General features: G+C 47.4%; 2 protein-coding genes across 5 annotated transcripts in view; one reads left to right on the top strand and one right to left on the bottom strand.

Annotated features, from left to right (window-relative positions):
* Positions 1-19106, top strand: part of LOC137352753 (V-set domain-containing T-cell activation inhibitor 1-like) — a 137124-nt gene that overhangs the window by 38696 nt on the left and 79322 nt on the right. Inside the window, exon 1 of one of the 4 annotated variants that reach the window (XM_068018528.1) lies at positions 15694-15778. The exons of 1 other annotated variant lie outside the window; for it this stretch is intronic. In XM_068018528.1, the coding sequence (XP_067874629.1) occupies positions 15758-15778 (21 nt within the window). In that variant the 5' untranslated portion in view covers positions 15694-15757. Of the gene's footprint in view, positions 1-15693; positions 15779-19106 lie in introns of those variants that run through there. 2 more of the 4 variants (XM_068018518.1, XM_068018523.1) reach the window with 2 other exon arrangements.
* The window catches only part of LOC137352758 (myelin-oligodendrocyte glycoprotein-like), a 113484-nt gene that overhangs the window by 37410 nt on the left and 56968 nt on the right, over positions 1-19106 (bottom strand). The window lies entirely within an intron of this gene.

The following is a 19106-nucleotide window of genomic DNA, read 5'->3' as shown; positions in this document are numbered from 1 at the left end:
ACTGAAGTAAACTCACTCACAACAATGAGGAAGATCTAGTTTATCCTGAAGTATGGATTCCATTAAAAGTCGTGTGTCTTGAGGCCACACGGACAGTCAAACATGTTCCAAATCAGAGCAACACGAGGAGAGAGCCCCAACCAACAGTTCAATGTATCTCCGAAAGGGAAATTCCAGTTTTTCAGTTTTTTCTATTACTTCAAGACTGTTCCTACATTAAAGAAAGACCTGCATTTATACAGCATCTTTCTTGACAATTTACACAGAGCAAGATCCCACAAATATCAATGAGATAAATAATAATAAAACCAAAAAGTGCTGGAAACACTCAGCAGTCCTGGCAGCATCTGCGGAGAACTCTTTTACATCCATTTGAGTGGGCAGATGGAGCCCTCAGTTTAATGACTCATCCAAATGACAGCACCTCTGACAGTGTGGCACTCCCTTCGCACTGTGCCTCCAATCGTGTAGTACTCCCTCAGTACTGCCCTTCCGACAACACAGCACTCCCTTGATACTGCCCCTGTGCTCCCGCTCCCCCACAGTATTCCAGATGACCTGGTCAGTATCACATTGATGTTTGTGGGATCTTGCTGTCCACAAATTTGGCTGCCACGTTTTCTACATTACAACAGTGACTGCTTCAAAAATAGGCAGTACTTCATCGGCTATGAAGCACTTTGGGAACGCCTGAGATGCTGGAAGGTGCTATTTAAATGCAAGGCTTGTTTTCAAAGTTGCTTCAAGGTGTCTCTGGAATGCCGCCCTCTTGGCGCTGTTGCTCAGTTTCTATTGGCCGGTTGAACTGGACAGTGGGGCCATCTACTGGCTGAACCCCTTTAATACAGGAACCAGACTCTGGGTTGATCTGACTGAACCACTTTAATACAGGAACCAGACTCTGGGTTGATCTGACCGAATCCCTTTAATACAGGAACCAGACTCTGGGTTGATCTGACTGAACCCCTTCAATACAAGAGGTGGTTTGAAACATTTCAGGTAGGTTTTATTCTTTTTCTTTCTCGTGGTTTGATACAAACTGATTGAAGTGGCCGAGCAGGTAAGAGGGCAGTTAAAAGTCGCCCAGGTTAATGTGGGACTGGAGTCACATAAAGACCAGACCGGGTAAGGACGGCAGCTTTCCTTCCCTCGAGGGACATTAGTGAACTAGTTGGGTTTTACAACAATCCAACAGCTTCATGGTCACTTTTATTGCATGTATTTCTTCAGGGAAAATCATGTTTAACTAACTTGCTGGGCTTTTTTGAGGAGATAACAGAGAGGGTTGATGAGATCAGTGCAATACCTGGACTTTCAAAAGGTGTTTGATACAGTGCCACACAACAGACATTATGCACAAAGTTATAGTTCATGGAATAATAGGGACAGTAGCAACATGGATACGGAATCGGCTGAGTGACAGGGAACAAAGAGTAGTGGTTAATGGATGTTTTTTTGGGCTGGAGGAAGGTTTGTAGTGGGGTTCCCCAGGGATCAATGTTGGGACCCTTGCTTTTCCTGATATATATTAATGACCTGGGCCTTGGTGTACAGGGCAGAATTTCAATGTTTGCAGATGATATGGAACTTGCAAGCATTGTGAACTGTGAGGAGGAGAGTGTAGAACTGCAAGAGGACATTGACAAGTTGGTGGAATGGGTGGATAGGTTTTTTTATTCGTCATGGGATGTGGGTGTCGCTGTCTCCACCAGCATCTATTTCCCATATCTAATTGCCCTTAAGAAGGTGGTCTTGTCCTGTGTTGTAGCTTCACCAGGCTGACACCTCATTTTGAGGTATGCCTGTTGCTGCTCCTGGCATGGTCTCCTGCACTCTTCATTGAACCAGGGTTGGTTCCCCAGCTTGATGGTAATGGTAGAGTGGGGGGATTTGCCGGGCCATGAGGTTACAGATTGTGGTCGAGTACAATTCTGCTGCTGATGATGGCTCACAGCACCTCGTGGATGCCCAGTTTTACATTGCTGGATCTGCTCGAAATCTATCCCATTTAGCACGATGGTGGGTATCCTCAGTGTGAAGGTGGGATTTCATCTCCACCAGGACTGTGCGGTGGTCACTCCTACCAATACTGTCATGGACAGATGCATCAGCAACAGGTAAATTGGTGAGGACGAGGTCAAGTATGTTTTTCCCTCTTATTGGTTCCCTCACCACCTGCCACATACTCAGTCCAGCATCTATGTCCTTGAGGACTCGGCCAGCTCAGTCAGTATTGGCGCTCCTGAGCCACTCTTAGTGATGGACATTGAAGTCCCCCACTCAGAGTACATTCCCCACCCTCAGTGCTTCCTCCAAGTGGTGTACACCATGGAGTACTGACTCATCAGATGAGGGATGGCACTACGTGATAATCAGTAGGAGGTTACCTTGCCCATATTTGACCTGATGCCATGAGACTTCATGGGGTCCGGAATCGATGTTGAGGACTCCCAGGGCACCACCCTCCCTACAGTATACCATTGTGTCCCCACCTCTGGTGGGTCTGTCCTGCTGGTGGGACAGGACATACCCGGGGATGGTGATGGCAGTGTCTGAGATATTGTCTGAGAGGTATCATTCAGTGAGTATGACTATGTAAGGCTGCTGCTTGACTAGTCTGTGGGACAGCTCTCCCAACTTTGGCACAAGCTCCCAGATGTTAGTAAGGGGGACTTTGCGAGGTCGAGAGGGCTGGGTTTGCTGTTGTAATTTCCGATGCCTAGGTCGATGCCGGGTGGTCCGTCCAGTTTAATTCCTTATTGACTTTGTAGCAGTTTGATGCAACTGAGTAGCTTGCTAGGCCAATTAAGGGTCAACCACATGTGTCATGTCGGCCAGACCAGGTAAGGATGGCAGATTTCCTTCCCTACAGAACATTAGTTAACCAGATGGGTTTTTACAACAATTGACATGGTTACATGGCTGTTATTAGACTAGCTATTAATTCCAGATTTATTAATTGAATTCGAATTCCACCTTCTGCTGTGGTGGGATTCAAACCCATGTCCCCAGAGCAATATCCTGGGTCTCTGGGTTACTAGTCCAGTGACAATACCACTCTCAGTTCCAATCTCCAACTCTCCCTCTCTGTTGCTTTCTCTCCATATCTATTTCTCTGTTGCTCCATCCATTTCTCTCTCCTGCTCTGGTATTCTCTCTCTCTCTCCTCTGCTCTCTCTCATTATCTGTTACACAGAGAATTGTTATGATCTGGAATTCACCATCTGAATGGGCGGTGGAGGCTGATTCCCTGTTATATTTCAGACGGGATTTGGATATGCATTTGAAAAGGGAAAAACATGGGAGTGAATGGGGAGCTGGCAAGGGAGCGGGATTGATTGGGTCGCTCTTCCTCAGAGCGGATATAGAAATGCTAGACTGAGGGATTTCCTTATTTGTTCTAAAATTCTATCATTTGCCTGTGGGGATAAGTTACATAACAGAGGAGACTTTCCACACTAATTGTAAACTACATCTCATTCCTGACGCTACACATTTAAGTATATATTTCATTGCAAACCCACTCTACAGACTCTTTGGAATCCTTTGTTCTGCATCGAGCCCACAGCCAACAATGAATGAATTTTTTGTCTTGTACTTCACTCATTTAATTAATCTTTCTCTCGTTCACAGACTTGCTGCACAGACATTCACTTCTCAATCACAGACAGGTTCTGTAAATACAATGGGATTTGGCTGAACTGCAGCAGACTGAGCAAGTGCAAAGGTTTTCAGTATTGTAAGCGATGGGAGAAAGGATTTTGACTTAAAACAACATCGATTGTGGCGATGGGACAGGAGTTTAGCACTTCCACCATTTCGTCACCAGGTGGAGGCACATTGTAGTTAAACTTTCCTGAGCATTGTCACATCTCAGGTTCAAAGAATCACACTTGAAGTCACAGATTTAACTGCAACAAAGGTTTAACAAGCTTTATTAAAGATTTATATTTACTACTGCAGCATATGCCTATCTGACTTTACAACAGCCCTCGGGTCAGGTATTTTCCCCAAAATACAAACCTACTTTCAGTTTCCCTTCCAAGTACCGTATAGTCTCTAATACTCCAGCTCACACATACAATCATGACAAGGGTTACCTCTTCAATAGATGGTGGGGGGTTTAGATCGACATTAATTCAGCTCCCAATGTATAATGTTGATTCAGGATTAAAGAAGATTAATTTAACTGTACAATGTGATAACAATGCTGGAGTACTCTATAATCCTCTTGAAAATAAGGGCCTTCACTTAACCGTGCACAGTGGATCATGTTTGCTTTGCATGTTTCCAGGACCAACAGAATGAACAGCGCACACAGATTCTCAAATCCAACCATAAATACAGCGACAAAAAGTCCAATTTGTCAAACGTTTGAGCCTTAAAGGGCCCCTATTATTATTTTTAGGATGAACAATAAATACTGGCCTTGCCAGCGACGCTCACATCCCATGAACGAATAAAAACAAAGTCTCATATTTCCAAGTATAATATCAGGGAGTCGAAGCACTTTTTCAAAAGCAGCTCAAATACAAAACCATGTGACATGCTGACAAACCTCCCAGAGTGAACAGCAATACATGCAGTGAAAATCCAAACCATTGTCAGTGGCACTTTGGAGAAAGTGCTTCCTTCCGAAAGAGCTGGACTTTTTCAGGTGTGACAAGTACTTTCTCTTCCCTTTCAGAGAGAAAAAGCGAGTCACCCCCAAATGGGTAAATAGCCGGGCTGTGCCGTTCCATTTCTACATGGAGAGCGGTTTGTCAGGAGAAGCTAGCACAGTGACATTTCCAGCATGGAACAGGCTCCAGGTCTGTTCCCAGATTTATTAAATGTCAGGTTGAAATAACCCCTCAGTAACAGGAGGGAATTACATCCACAGGACGTCTCATGGATCCCGAAATGAAAATGCTTTTTTATGTCCGAGCTTGATCTAACTAAATGAAAACTGAATGGAGAGTAACTTGTAGTTCAAAACTGTTAGTGACCTGCTACACAAAACCAGAACTTATATCACATGTCTGTGAAATAACCAATGCAGTTGGAATTTGGATATTCCAGTGTGTTTTCCGAACCAGGCTACAACTCCCGGCTAAACGTTGCTTCATGTAGATTTACCAAGTAGGAAAAAGCAGAATAAAATGCTGTAATTCTGTGCAATGTCGATAAAACTCACCCCTCACTGCAGTGTGTTCGATAGATAGATAAAGACTGGGAGAACCATTCAGTTTGGAAATACAATTGCAGCGGCTGTAAATTGGAGAGTTACATCTTTACTTTTCTCCATTCTGCCCATTTCTGGAGTTTATGTTTGAAACCATCGCCCACTAGAAGTCGGACAATTGCGACTAACCGGTTCTCCGATCGATTTCAAAGACTTAAGGAACAAGAGATACTTTAACCATAAATGCACAGTCACGCGGGGAACCAGGAGCCGCTTAACATCTGCAAAGGGCGGCAGACTGGATTAAAACCTTTCCAGTGTGCAATGGTCATCAGAACAGAGGAGTGAAAGTTAGGCGTTTGATTAAATTTGGAAAGAAAAATAGAGAAAGACAGAGCAGGTGAAACAACCGATACACCAATCACAGAGAGGGGTCTGTTACATAACTTCCAAGCAAATAAGATATAAGATTATCAGGAAGATTCAGAGACAGGAAGAGGGTGTATTCCAACTGTGGGACTGAAAGGACAAAGAGGGTTTCCCACAGCCTAAAGTGTGAGGACATAAGGAGGAACAAACAGTTAATGGGGGCAGAGATAATATCATTACCTCAATGTTCATCAAATCTTCAATCACGAAGATTTTATAAGTCGCTATTCACAAAATCGCAAACTGCTCCCAACCTTCCAATAAAATCCAGTAAAATCCTTCTAATTCATTGCTCCTCAATTTAAAACTGTGTTTGTATCTATACGGGACAACATGTCTGCCTGCTTGTTAAAGTGTTTTGTCACAGTTATGGGTTCGACTCGCTGTAATGTCCCTTCCCTAGAAAATGATTCACTGTCTGTCAAACAATGGAGGTCAGCCCATGTCCAAAATAAAATGAGCAGAATATATGAGGGCAGATGTCCTCTTTCTCACCAAACACTAACTACTGGAATAACTCAACTCTTTGCTTTCAGGAGACTGGCCTTTATTTTCTGCTTGCTGGGTAAGATCCCAGTTGCTGTCGTTTCAGTTCGTGGTGAACAAAGGAAGCAGAGAATCTGCTGAAATAACAAGGAAAGACACAAGCAATTCAAGCTGAATCTCAGCTTTGCCGGAGAGGAATGAGGAAGTTCAGTAACTCAGCCACAAGGTGAACATCATTGCCGGAAGGCAGTCAATGTCTTAACACCTTTGGAATTGCGTGTTGAGAATGCTCGGCTCATGCTGTCTCTCCTGGGGGCCTTGTGCCCTGTAGTGTCCTCTCTGGAGCCACCAGTCTCTGGGCAGTTGTCTATGTTCTTCAAAGATGCTGTTTGCTGTACATGACCCACCGGTTTAGATGATTGCAAATGTCATTGTATCAGTGCTGGGGTGGAAGCGCACTCTGATTAGAAACACAACCTCAGAGCAGGTTAAACAAAAAGAACAAACATCTCCCTCCATCGATTGAAGCACATTTTTCTTTGCTTCCTGTCTGAAATTTGCAAAGGAGCTGGTAGCACTTGTCAAATGGAGCAGAATTGGATCAGCTTTGCAGGAACTATTTGCTCTGAAGTTCCACTTGCTCCTGTTCTGATCAGGAATGAAGGCCAGTTTGCTGATATTTAACAGGAGTTTATTGGTGTGGATATCTTCCACATGTATTGCTCTTCTCTCTGGTAAATTCTCACATGATTTTGTACGTGACGTAGTTTTTTTGAAAAAATGATACTTCTACCTCCTTCCTTCAAGGTTGAAACTGGAAGGGGCGTCTCCTGGGTTGACCAATCCAGAGGCCCCGGTTCCTCCCAAACTGCTCTGAATATGGTGGTAAAATGTCAATATTAAATAGGTGGCGGTCTCCACCATCTCTCTGCACTGCCAAGGCTCATTTGTGACTCACTGATGTCGCCAATAACCAGGTATAAATATTGCCTGGCAGCGAAAATGTCCAAGCACCGAATAGAGAAATGTGATGGACAGGTATTTCACAATATCAAAGAGCTAGAAGCGATCAAATCGTTCAGCACAGAAGGAGGCCATTCGGCTCATCGTGCCTTTACTAGCTCTTTGAAGAGTCCCAGTGCCCTGCTCTTTTCCCCATCCTCCTGCAAATCTTCCCCCTTCCAGTATTTCTCCAATTCCCCTTTTGAAAGTTACTATTGAATCTGCTTCCACCGCCCTTTCAGGCAGCGCGTTCCAGATCACAACAACTGACTGTGTCAAAAAAATTCTCCTCATCTCCCCCTCTGGTTCTTTTACCGAATATCCTCAATCTGTGTCCCTCTGGTTACTGACCCTCCTACCACTGGGAACAGTTTCTCCTCATTTACCCCCTCAAAACCCCCTCATGAGTTTGAACGCCTCGATTAAATCTCCTCTTAAACTTGGTTGTTTTCTAACGAGATCTATTGCAGGTTCTCCAGTCTACCCACATAACAGAAATCACTCGATCCCTGATATCAACTGGTAAATCTGCACTAAACCCACTCCAAGGCCTTAACAACCATCCGAAAGTCTGCAACCCAAAAATGGACACAATACTCCAGCTGAGGCCTAACCAGTGATTTATAAAGGTCTGTTTTGGTACTAGATGTCTCTATTTATAAAGATCACCATCTCTATGCTGACTAACAGCTGCATCAACTAGACCTTCAAGGAATTTTTCCTCCAACTCTCTCTCTGTTCCTATACACAATTTAAAATTCTACCATTTACTTTGTACATCCTCTCCCCCTTCTGCAAGATCACACACCTCTCTGCATTCAATTACATCTGCCATGTGTCTGCCCATTTCATCCATGTGACAATTTCAACAATTTTAAACAGTTGGCATAGTTACCAAAAATAAAAATATCATTGACAACAAAATCACCCAAGGAAAAATGAGTTCTTTCTTTGGAATAGGAAGGAACACAGGAACAGGAGGAGGCCATTCAGCCCCTCCAGTCTGTTCCGCCATTCGATTCTCTCACAGCTGATCTGCAGGTTAACTGCATTTCCTGCCTTGTTTCCGACTCCCTAATCCCCTTATCTAACAAAAATCTCCATTGGTTACAACACTTGGCTAATTTTCCAGACTTTTGACAGACATGAGTACAAAACCATCTCAGTCCCGAGGGTAAAGTCTGCGCTATTGCAGTGACCAATGACATGTGCTCCACCTGCTATTCAGTTCTGTTGAGGTCAATGGAGCGGAAAATCGGGCGGAGAGTACAATGGGCGACAGACAGGATACCGCGCGTTTTACGCCAGCGACCAGATTTTACCCGGGGCGGAGCCTTGTGCACAGGGAGCAGGTTATCAGGAAAATGCAGCTGCTACTTCAATAACAAATAAAAAATGCTGGAAATACTCAGCAGGTCTGGCAGCAGCTGTAAAGAGAGAAATAGAGTTAACCTTTCAGGTCAGTGACCTTTCATCAGAACTGGAAAAGATTAGAAATGTAATAGGTTTTAAACAAATAAAGCGGGGGTGGGGCAAAAGAATAACAATAGGTCAGGTAGTCAAGATGGTCATTTGCCAGGTAGAACTCTGCATAGATTGAATTCAATGGTGAAAGAACCTTGCTGGGTTCCTCACCTGTGACCAGTTCCTCACACCTGTTACCGGGTTCCTCACACCTGTTACCGGGTTCCTCACCTGTTACCGGGTTCCTCACCTGTTAACGGGTTCCTCATCTGTTAATGGGTTCCTCACCTGTTACCGGGTTCCTCACCTGTTAATGGGTTCCTCACACCTGTTACTGGGTTCCTCACCTGTCACCGGGTTCCTCACACCTGTTACCGGGTTCCTAACACCTGTTACCGGGTTCCTCACACCTGTTACCGGGTTCCTCACACCTGTTACCGGGTTCCTCACACCTGTTACCGGGTTCCTCACCTGTTACCGGGTTCCTCACCTGTTAACGGGTTCCTCATCTGTTAATGGGTTCCTCACCTGTTACCGGGTTCCTCACCTGTTAATGGGTTCCTCACACCTGTTACTGGGTTCCTCACCTGTCACCGGGTTCCTCACACCTGTTACCGGGTTCCTAACACCTGTTACCGGGTTCCTCACCTGTTACCGGGTTCCTCACCTGTTACCGGGTTCCTCACCTGTTAACGGGTTCCTCACCTGTTACCGGGTTCCTCACCTGTTAACGGGTTCCTCATCTGTTAACGGGTTCCTCACACCTGTTACTGGGTTCCTCACCTGTGACCAGTTCCTCACACCTGTTACCGGGTTCCACACCTGTTAACGGGTTCCTCATCTGTTAACGGGTTCCTCACACCTGTTACTGGGTTCCTCACCTGTGACCAGTTCCTCACACCTGTTACCGGGTTCCTCACACCTGTTACCGGGTTCCTCACCTGTTACCGGGTTCCTCACCTGTTAACGGGTTCCTCATCTGTTAATGGGTTCCTCACACCTGTTACTGGGTTCCTCACCTGTCACCGGGTTCCTCACACCTGTTACCGGGTTCCTCACACCTATTACCGGGTTCCTCACCTGTTACCGGGTTCCTCACCTGTTAACGGGTTCCTCATCTGTTAATGGGTTCCTCACCTGTTACCGGGTTCCTCACCTGTCACCGGGTTCCTCACACCTGTTACCGGGTTCCACACACCTGTTACCGGGTTCCACACACCTGTTACTGGGTTCCTCACCTGTCACCGGGTTCCTCACACCTGTTACCGGGTTCCTCACCTGTTAATGGGTTCCTCACCTGTTACCGGGTTCCTCACACCTTTTACCGGGTTCCTCACCTGTTACCGGGTTCCTCACACCTGTTTTTTAGAATTAGAACATTACAGTGCAGTACAGGCCCTTCGGCCCTCGATGTTGCGCCGACCTGTGAAACCATCTGACCTACACTATTCCATTTTCATCCATATGTCTATCCAATGACCACTTAAATGCCCTTAAAGTTGGCGAGTCTACTACTGTTGCAGGCAGGGCATTCCACGCCCCTACTACTCTCTGCGTAAAGAAACTACCTCTGACATCTGTCCTATATCTTTCACCCCTCAACTTATAGCTATGTCCCCTCGTGTTTGCCATCATCATCCGAGGAAAAAGACTCTCACTATCCACCCTATCTAACCCTCTGATTATCTTGTATGTCTCTATTAAGTCACCTCTCCTCCTCCTTCTCTCTAACGAAAACAACCCCAAGTCCCTCAGCCTTTCCTCGTAAGACCTTCCCTCCATACCAGGCAACATCCTAGTAAATCTCCTCTGCACCCTTTCCAAAGCTTCCACATCCTTCCTATAATGCGGTGACCAGAACTGCATGCAATACTCAAGGTGCGGCCTCACCAGAGTTTTGTACAGCTGCATCATGACCTCGTGGCTCCGAAACTCGATCCCCCTACTAATAAAAGCTAACACACCATATGCCTTCTTAACAGCCCTATTAACCTGGGTAGCAACTTTCAGGGATTTATGTAGCTGGACTCCAAGATCTCTCTACTCATCTACACTACCAAGAATCTTCCCATTAGCCCAGTACTCTGCATTGCTGTTACTCCTTCCAAAGTGAATCACCTCACACTTCTCCGCATTAAACTCCATTTGCCATCTCTCAGCCCAGCTCTGCAGCCTATCTATGTCCCTCTGTACCCTACAACACCCTTCGACACTATCCACAACTCCACCGACCTTCGTGTCATCCGCAAATTTACTAACCCACCCTTCTACACCCTCATCCAGGTCATTTATAAAAATGACAAACAGCAATGGCCCCAAAACAGAACCTTGCAGTACACCACTAGTAACTAAACTCCAGGATGAACATTTGCCATCAACCACCACCCTCTGTCTTCTTTCAGCTCGGCAATTTCTGATCCAAAGCTCTAAATCACCTTCAACCCCATACTTCCGTATTTTCTGCAATAGCCTACCGTGGGGAACCTTATCAAACGCCTTACTGAAATCCATATACACCACATCCACGGCTTTACCCTCATCCACCTGTTTGGTCACCTTCTCGAAAAACTCAATAAGGTTTGTGAGGCACGACCTACCTTTCACAAAACCGTGCTGACTATCGCAAATGAACTTATTCTTTTCAAGATGATTATAAATCCTATCTCTTTTCACCTTTTCCAACATTTTACCCACAACCGAAGTAAGGCTCACAGGTCTATAATTACCAGGGCTGTCTCTACTCCCCTTCTTGAACAAGGGGTCAACATTTGCTATCCTCCAGTCTTCCGGCACTACTCCTGTCGACAATGACGACATAAAGATCAACAACAATGGCTCTGCAATCTCCTCCCTGGCTTCCCAGAGAATGCTAGGATAAATCCCATCTGGCCCAGGGGACTTATCTATTTTCACACTTTCCAAAATTGCTAATACCTCTGTGTTCCTCACCTGTTACCGGGTTCCTCACACCTGTTACCGGGTTCCTCACCTGTTACCGGGTTCCTCACACCTGTTACCGGGTTCCTCACACCTGTTACCGGGTTCCTCACCTGTTACCGGGTTCCTCACCTGTTACCGGGTTCCTCACACCTGTTACCGGGTTCCTCACCTGTTACCGGGTTCCTCACCTGTTACCGGGTACCTCACCTGTTACCACGTTCCTCACCTGTTACCAAGCTCCTCACACCTGTTACCGGGTTCCTCACCTGTTACCGGATTCCTCACCTGTTACCGGGTTCCTCACACCTGTTACCGGGTTCCTCACCTGTTACCAGGCTCCTCACCTGTTACCGGGTTCCTCACCTGTTACCGGGTTCCTCACACCTGTTACCGGGTTCCTCACCTGTTACCAGGCTCCTCACCTGTTACCGGGTTCCTCACCTGTTACCGGATTCCTCACCTGTTACCGGGTTCCTCACACCTGTTACCGGGTTCCTCACCTGTTACCAGGCTCCTCACCTGTTACCGGGTTCCTCACCTGTTACTGGGTTCCTCACCTGTTACCGGGCTCCTCACCTTTTACCGGGTTCCTCACCTGTTACCGGGTTCCTCACCTGTTACCAGGTTCCTCACCTTTTACCGGGTTCCTCACCTGTTACTGGGTTCCTCACCTGTTACCAGGTTCCTCACCTTTTACCGGGTTCCTCACCTGTTACCAGGTTCCTCACCTTTTACCGGGTTCCTCACCTGTTACTGGGTTCCTCACACCTTTTACCGGGCTCCTCACCTTTTACCGGGTTCCTCACCTGTTACTGGGTTCCTCACACCTTTTACCGGGTTCCTCACCTGTTACCGGGTTCCTCACCTGATACCGTGTTCCTCACCTGATACCGTGTTCCTCACCTGTTACCGTGTTCCTCACCTGATACCGTGTTCCTCACCTGTTACCGTGTTCCTCACCTGATACCGTGTTCCTCACCTGTTACCGGGTTCCTCACCTGTTACCGGGTTCCTCACCTGATACCGTGTTCCTCACCTGTTACCGGGTTCCTCACCTGATACCGTGTTCCTCACCTGTTACCGGGTTCCTCACACCTTTTACCGGGTTCCTCACCTTTTACCGGGTTCCTCACCTGTTACCGTGTTCCTCACCTGATACCGTGTTCCTCACCTGATACCGTGTTCCTCACCTGTTACCGGGTTCCTCACCTGTTACCGGGTTCCTCACCTGATACCGTGTTCCTCACCTGTTACCGGGTTCCTCACCTGATACCGTGTTCCTCACCTGTTACCGGGTTCCTCACCTTTTACTGGGTTCCTCACCTGTTACCGGGTTCCTCACACCTTTTACCGGGTTCCTCACCTTTTACCGGGTTCCTCACCTGTTACCGGGTTCCTCACCTGATACCGTGTTCCTCACCTGTTACCGGGTTCCTCACCTTTTACTGGGTTCCTCACCTGTTACCGGGTTCCTCACGTTTTACTGGGTTCCTCACCTGTTACCGGGGTTCCTCACCTGTTACCGGGCTCCTCACCTTTTACCGGGTTCCTCACCTGTTACCAGGTTCCTCACCTGTTACTGGGTTCCTCACCTTTTACCGGGTTCCTCACCTGTTACCAGGTTCCTCACCTGTTACCGGGTTCCTCAACTTTTACCGGGTTCCTCACCTGTTACCAGGTTCCTCACCTTTTACCGGGTTCCTCACCTGTTACTGGGTTCCTCACCTGATACCGGGCTCCTCACCTGTTACTGGGTTCCTCACCTGTTACCGGGGTTCCTCACCTGTTACCGGGTTCCTCACCTGTTACCGGGCTCCTCACCTTTTACCGGGTTCCTCACCTGTTACCAGGCTCCTCACCTGTTACCGGGCTCCTCACCTTTTACTGGGTTCCTCACCTGTTACCGGGTTCCTCACCTGTTACCGGGTTCCTCACCTTTTACTGGGTTCCTCACCTGTTACCAGGTTCCTCACCTGTTACCGGGTTCCTCACCTGTTACCAGGTTCCTCACCTTTTACCGGGTTCCTCACCTGTTACTGGGTTCCTCACCTGTTACCGGGCTCCTCACCTGTTACTGGGTTCCTCACCTGTTACCGGGGTTCCTCACCTGTTACCGGGTTCCTCACCTGTTACCGGGCTCCTCACCTTTTACTGGGTTCCTCACCTGTTACCAGGTTCCTCACCTTTTACCGGGTTCCTCACCTGTTACCGGGCTCCTCACCTTTTACCGGGTTCCTCACCTGTTACCAGGTTCCTCACCTGTTACTGGGTTCCTCACACCTGTTACCAGGTTCCTCACCTGTTACCGGGTTCCTCACCTGTTACCGGGTTCCTCACCTGATACCGTGTTCCTCACCTGTTACCGGGTTCCTCACCTTTTACTGGGTTCCTCACCTGTTACCGGGTTCCTCACCTTTTACCGGGTTCCTAACCTGTTACCGTGTTCCTCACCTGTTACCGGGTTCCTCACCTGATACCGTGTTCCTCACCTGTTACCAAGTTCCTCACCTTTTACTGGGTTCCTCACCTGTTACCAAGTTCCTCACCTGTTACCGGGTTCCTCACCTTTTACCGGGTTCCTCACCTGTTACCGGGTTCCTCACCTTTTACCGGGTTCCTCACCTGTTACCGGGTTCCTCACCTGTTACCGGGCTCCACCGCACTTTCCCACCCACCCAGGTGAAAATCAGGACAAATATTTCAGTCATCTCCCTTTCTAAATTATGTGGAACATGGAGAACTCTTTCATTCTTCCTTGTTTGAATTTAATTAAATTAATTCATCAGTCTGCGAACGAACAGCTGATCCAAGCAGAAGACAGCGACGTCATCCATGTACAGGGAGGTTTTAACCGGAGTGACTCCGCTGCCTGGGATTGTCACCCCTCTTATGCTCGCATCCTTCCGAATAGACTCAGCAGAGGGTTCGATACAGCAAACAAACAGGACAGGGAGAGAGGACAGCCCTGTCTGACGCCAGATTGGATCGAGAAACTTTCTGATTCCCACCCATTGATTGCTGCCGGCCAGAAGCATACTCTCGTATACTTCCAGCAGGTCTGGGCCGATCCAGTCCCACAGGGCCGAATACAACTCAACCGGTAAGCTGTCACTTCTGGGAGTTTTACTTGTCTTGAAGGACCTGACGGCCTTTGTCAGTTCGTCCAGTGCACACAACATTTCCACAACACCAAATATAATGGAGACTGTCCACAGGACTGTCACTGACCTCATCTCCCCTGGTGATCTTCCCTCTACAGCTTCCAACCTCATAGTCCCACAACACCGGACAGCCTGCTTCTACCTCCTTCCCAAAATCCACAAACAGGACTGTCCCGGCAGACCCATTGTTTCAGTCTGTTCCTGCCCCACTAAACTTATTTCTTCCTATCCTGACTATCTTTTCTCCGCTGGTCCAATTTCTTCCCACCCACATCCTTGACTCTTCTGACGTCCAACACCATCTTGACAATTTCCAGTTTCCTGGCCCCAACCGCCTCCTCTTCACGATGGACGTCCACTCTCTCTACACCTCCATCCCCCACCATAATGATGAGGGCTCTCCGCTTCTTCCTTCAACAGAGGTCCAACCAGTCCCCATCCACCACCACCCTCCTCCGCCTGACTGAACTTGTTCTCACATTGAACAACTTCTCCTTCAACTCCACTCACCTCCTTCAAGTAAAAGGTGTTGCTATGGGTACCCGCATGGGTCAAAATCCTGGAACTCCCTTCCTAACAGCACTGTGGGTGTACCTACCCCAGATGGACAGCAGTGGTTCAAGAAGGCAGCTCACCACCATCTTCTCAAGGGCAATTAGGGATGGACAATAAATTCTGGTCTGGCCAGTGACGCCCACATCCAGTGAATGAATAAAAGAAAATTGTCGGTTCTGATGAAGGGTCACTGAGCTCAAACGTTAACTCTGTTTCTCTTTGTACAAATGCTGCTAGGCCTGCTGAGTATTTCCAGCATTTCTTGTTTGTATTGGAAATACTCAGCAGGTGCGTTAGAAATAATAAAACAATTGATCAGAAATCCGGACATCTGGTGTCATAAAAGCAACTGAAGAAATCCTCAGCAGGTGATCAGAGATCAGGAGAAGGGGTGTTTATAGTGGGCGGGCAGAGGCCTGATGGACAGAGCGGACTCGCACATGATTGGCCGGTGAACGTTAGGAAACTGCTCTGTCCTTTCTCTCTCAGTCTGCTGTTTCTGCCCCTGAGCAGCAGCTTCCCTGTCTCCGGGAGGAGATGATCCAGGATCGGGGCAATGGATGGAAAAGTGTTGCAGGTATTGTCAGTGTCTCACACCCGGGGGGTCAGTAATGGGGAGCGGGACCATGGACTGTGTCAGGGCTGCTCCCGGTCTCAATGTGTCTCAGAGCCGGGAGGGAGGGGGGTCAGTAATGGGGAGAGGGACCATGGACTGTGTCAGGGCTGCTCCCGGTCTCAATGTGTCTCAGAGCTGGGAGGGAGGGGAGGTCAGTAATGGGGAGAGGGACCATGGACTGTGTCAGGGCTGCTCCCGGTCTCAATGTGTCTCAGAGCCGGGAGGTCAGTCATGGGGAGCGGCTCCTTGCTGATAAATGCTGCTGTTTGCGGTTGCTGCCTATTTGTTTTTAATCAGTTTACAACGCAGAGCAGATGGTGCAGGAAATGAAGTTCATCAGAAGGCGGACAAGGGGCTATCTGTTCAGTGTGGATTTAACTGAAAACAGCAGCCGTTTCCTGACTGCTGAGCAATGATGTGCTGCTCTGCAAGGGGCGGGTCTGCGCTGTTTGACATTACAATGTCCCAAAAGAAATTGAGCTAAAACAACAAAATTGTGAAATAAATACTTTAAGCAGTTGTAATAAAACCTCATTGAGTGGAAAGCAGGATCTTCTTTGACCCCCTTGTCTCGAGAGACAATGGGTAAGCGCCTGGATGTGGTCAGTGGTTTGTGGAGCAGCGCCTGGAGTGGCGATAAAGGCCTATTCTAGAGTGACAGACTCTTCCACAGGTGCTGCAGATAAAATTGGTTGTCGGGGCTGTTACACAGTTGGCTCTCTCCTTGCGCTTCTGTCTTTTTTCCTGCCAACTGCTAAGTCTCTTCGACTCGCAACACTTCAGCCCCGCCTTTATGGCTGCCCGTCAGCTCTGGTAATCGCTGGCAAGTGACTCCCACGACTTGTGGTCAATGTCACAGGATTTCATGTCACGTTTGCAGACGTCTTTATAGCGGAGCCATGGACGGCCGGTGGGTCTGATACCAGTGACTAGCTCACTGTACAATGTGTCTTTGGGGATCCTGCCATCTTCCATGCGGCTCACATGGCCAAGCCATCTCAAGCGCCGCTGACTCAGTAGTGTGTATAAGCTGGGGATGTTGGCCGCCTCGAGGACTTCTGTGTTGGAGATACGGTCGTGCCACCTGGTGCCAAGTATTCTCCAGAGGCAGCGAAGATGGAATGAATTGAGACGTCGCTCTTGGCTGACATACGTTGTCCAGGCCTCGCTGCCATACAGCAAGGTACTGATGACACAGGCTTGATATACTCGGACTTTTGTGTTCCGTGTCAGTGCGCCATTTTCCCACACTCTCTTGGCGAGTCCGGACACAGCAGTGGAAGCCTTTCCCATGCGCTTGTTGATTTCTGCATCTAGAGACAGGTTACTGGTGACAGTTGAGCCTAGGTAGGTGAACTCTTGAACCACTTCCAGAGAGTGGTCACCGATATTAATGGATGGAGCATTTCTGACGTCCTGTCCCATGATGTTCGTTTTCTTGAGGCTAATGGTTAGGCCAAATTCATTGCAGACAGCCGCAATCCTGTCGATGAGTATATGCAGACACTCTTCAGTGTGAGATGTTAAAGCAGCATCATCAGCAAAGAGGAGTTCCCTGATGAGGACCTTCCGTACTTTGGTCTTGGCTCTTAGACAGGCAAGGTTGAACAACATGCCCCCTGATCTTGTGTGGAGGAAAATTCCTTCTTCTGAAGACTTGAACACATGTGAGAGCAGCAGGGAGAAGAAGATCCCAAACAGTGTAGGTGCGAGAACACAGCCCTGTTTCACGCCACTCAGGATAGGAAAGGGCTCTGATGAGGCGCCGCTATGCTGAATTGTGCCTTTCATATTGTCATGGAATGAGGTGATGATACTTAGTAGCTTTGGTGGACATCTGATCTTTGCCAATAGTCTGAAGAGATCACGTTGGCTGGCGAGGTCAAAGGTTTGAGTTTATAATTCCAGTCAATTTGTGTGTCAAATGGAATGGAAGGGTTGTGAGGCAACTCATCCTCTGTCTTGAAGAAAACTGATTTCTTTTGCACTTTCTGGAATGTCAATTTGGAACTGGTTTGCACTGTATTGAAATGTATTTTTTTACAGATTTATATGAATCAAGTAAATTTTTGGAAAAAGTCACATTTGCTTTGATTCTGTCCAGCTGAGGTCAGGCTTTCTTTTTACCATTCATTGCAATCTAAGATATAACATAAATTATTAATATCCCGCTCTCTCCAGCACCCGCCTTCTCACTGCTGCATCCCGTCACTCCCAGCTGCTCCCTGTTTTTTTTTCCCCAAAAGTGTACTTTATTCATAAAAATCTGTGAAAAATACATTACAAAAATATTCCAAATCGACATTCCAGAAAGTGCAAAATAAATCTGTTTCCTGCAATACTGAAAGTGATTTGTCTCACAACCCTTCCATTCCCTCTTGCATACAACGTACATTTGCATTACACAGCAAAACCATATTTTGGTGCTTCCAGCCTGAGAGGGAGCCACACTCTCAGAATACTATGGCGGGAGGACCTTGTGCAGTGGCTGCTCGCCATTGCCTGCCCAGAGAAGTGGCGAAGTGGGAGAGTGACGAAGGGAGCGGGCAAGAGACACTCCGATGTCACACCAAACTGTCACACTCAGCTGCTGCACACTGTATTCCTATTGGCCCACCGCCATGTCAATCAAGGCAGTGATGATTTACACCCCACCCACCCGCTTCCCATTGGCTGAAGCTGTATTCCCTGACGTCATATTTCCAAATGCAACTCATTCATTACCTGCAGGGAGCGGTGGTGGACCTGCAAGGAACCTCCTGGCTACACACACTGGAGTTTGAAAGAGAGAAATCAACCCGTGACATTACAGGAAAGCGGTGAGTTGATCGGCTGGTGAGTATTTGCTGCTTCGGGTCTGATTAAACAACTGGGAGTTTAAAAATGTTAATAAGTATTAATAACAAGTAATAAGTGGGCAGCTGGTCTTTTTATTTTTAAATCGGGTTTATTACTGTTGGTAATGTTATAATGGTAGTATTTAGTACTGGTATAAAATCCCCGTACCAGTTGTGGTAGCTCACACAGGCCTGCCTCCTCACCTTGCCCCACACTTGGAGTGGTGACCCTCAAGCTATACATCACCCGTTGTCTCTCTCTAATGGGGAGAGATGCCTGTGGTCCTTTGGGACTATGGCTAGAGCAGCAACATTCGTCGGGTATATTAATAGTGGTAAATATTAATATTGGTAAAGTTTAGTATTAGCAGCATTAAGGTTATTATTACTACTGGTGGGATTTTAGTATTCGTGGCAGCAGGGTTTAATTGTAGTACCAAGATTACTATTTA

This window comes from Heterodontus francisci, chromosome 39, assembly GCF_036365525.1.
Source record: "Heterodontus francisci isolate sHetFra1 chromosome 39, sHetFra1.hap1, whole genome shotgun sequence".
In the NCBI taxonomy this organism is placed as follows: Eukaryota; Metazoa; Chordata; class Chondrichthyes; order Heterodontiformes; family Heterodontidae; genus Heterodontus; species Heterodontus francisci.
Note: the sequence above shows the minus strand (reverse complement) of the source record. Positions and strands in the feature narration are given on the sequence as shown.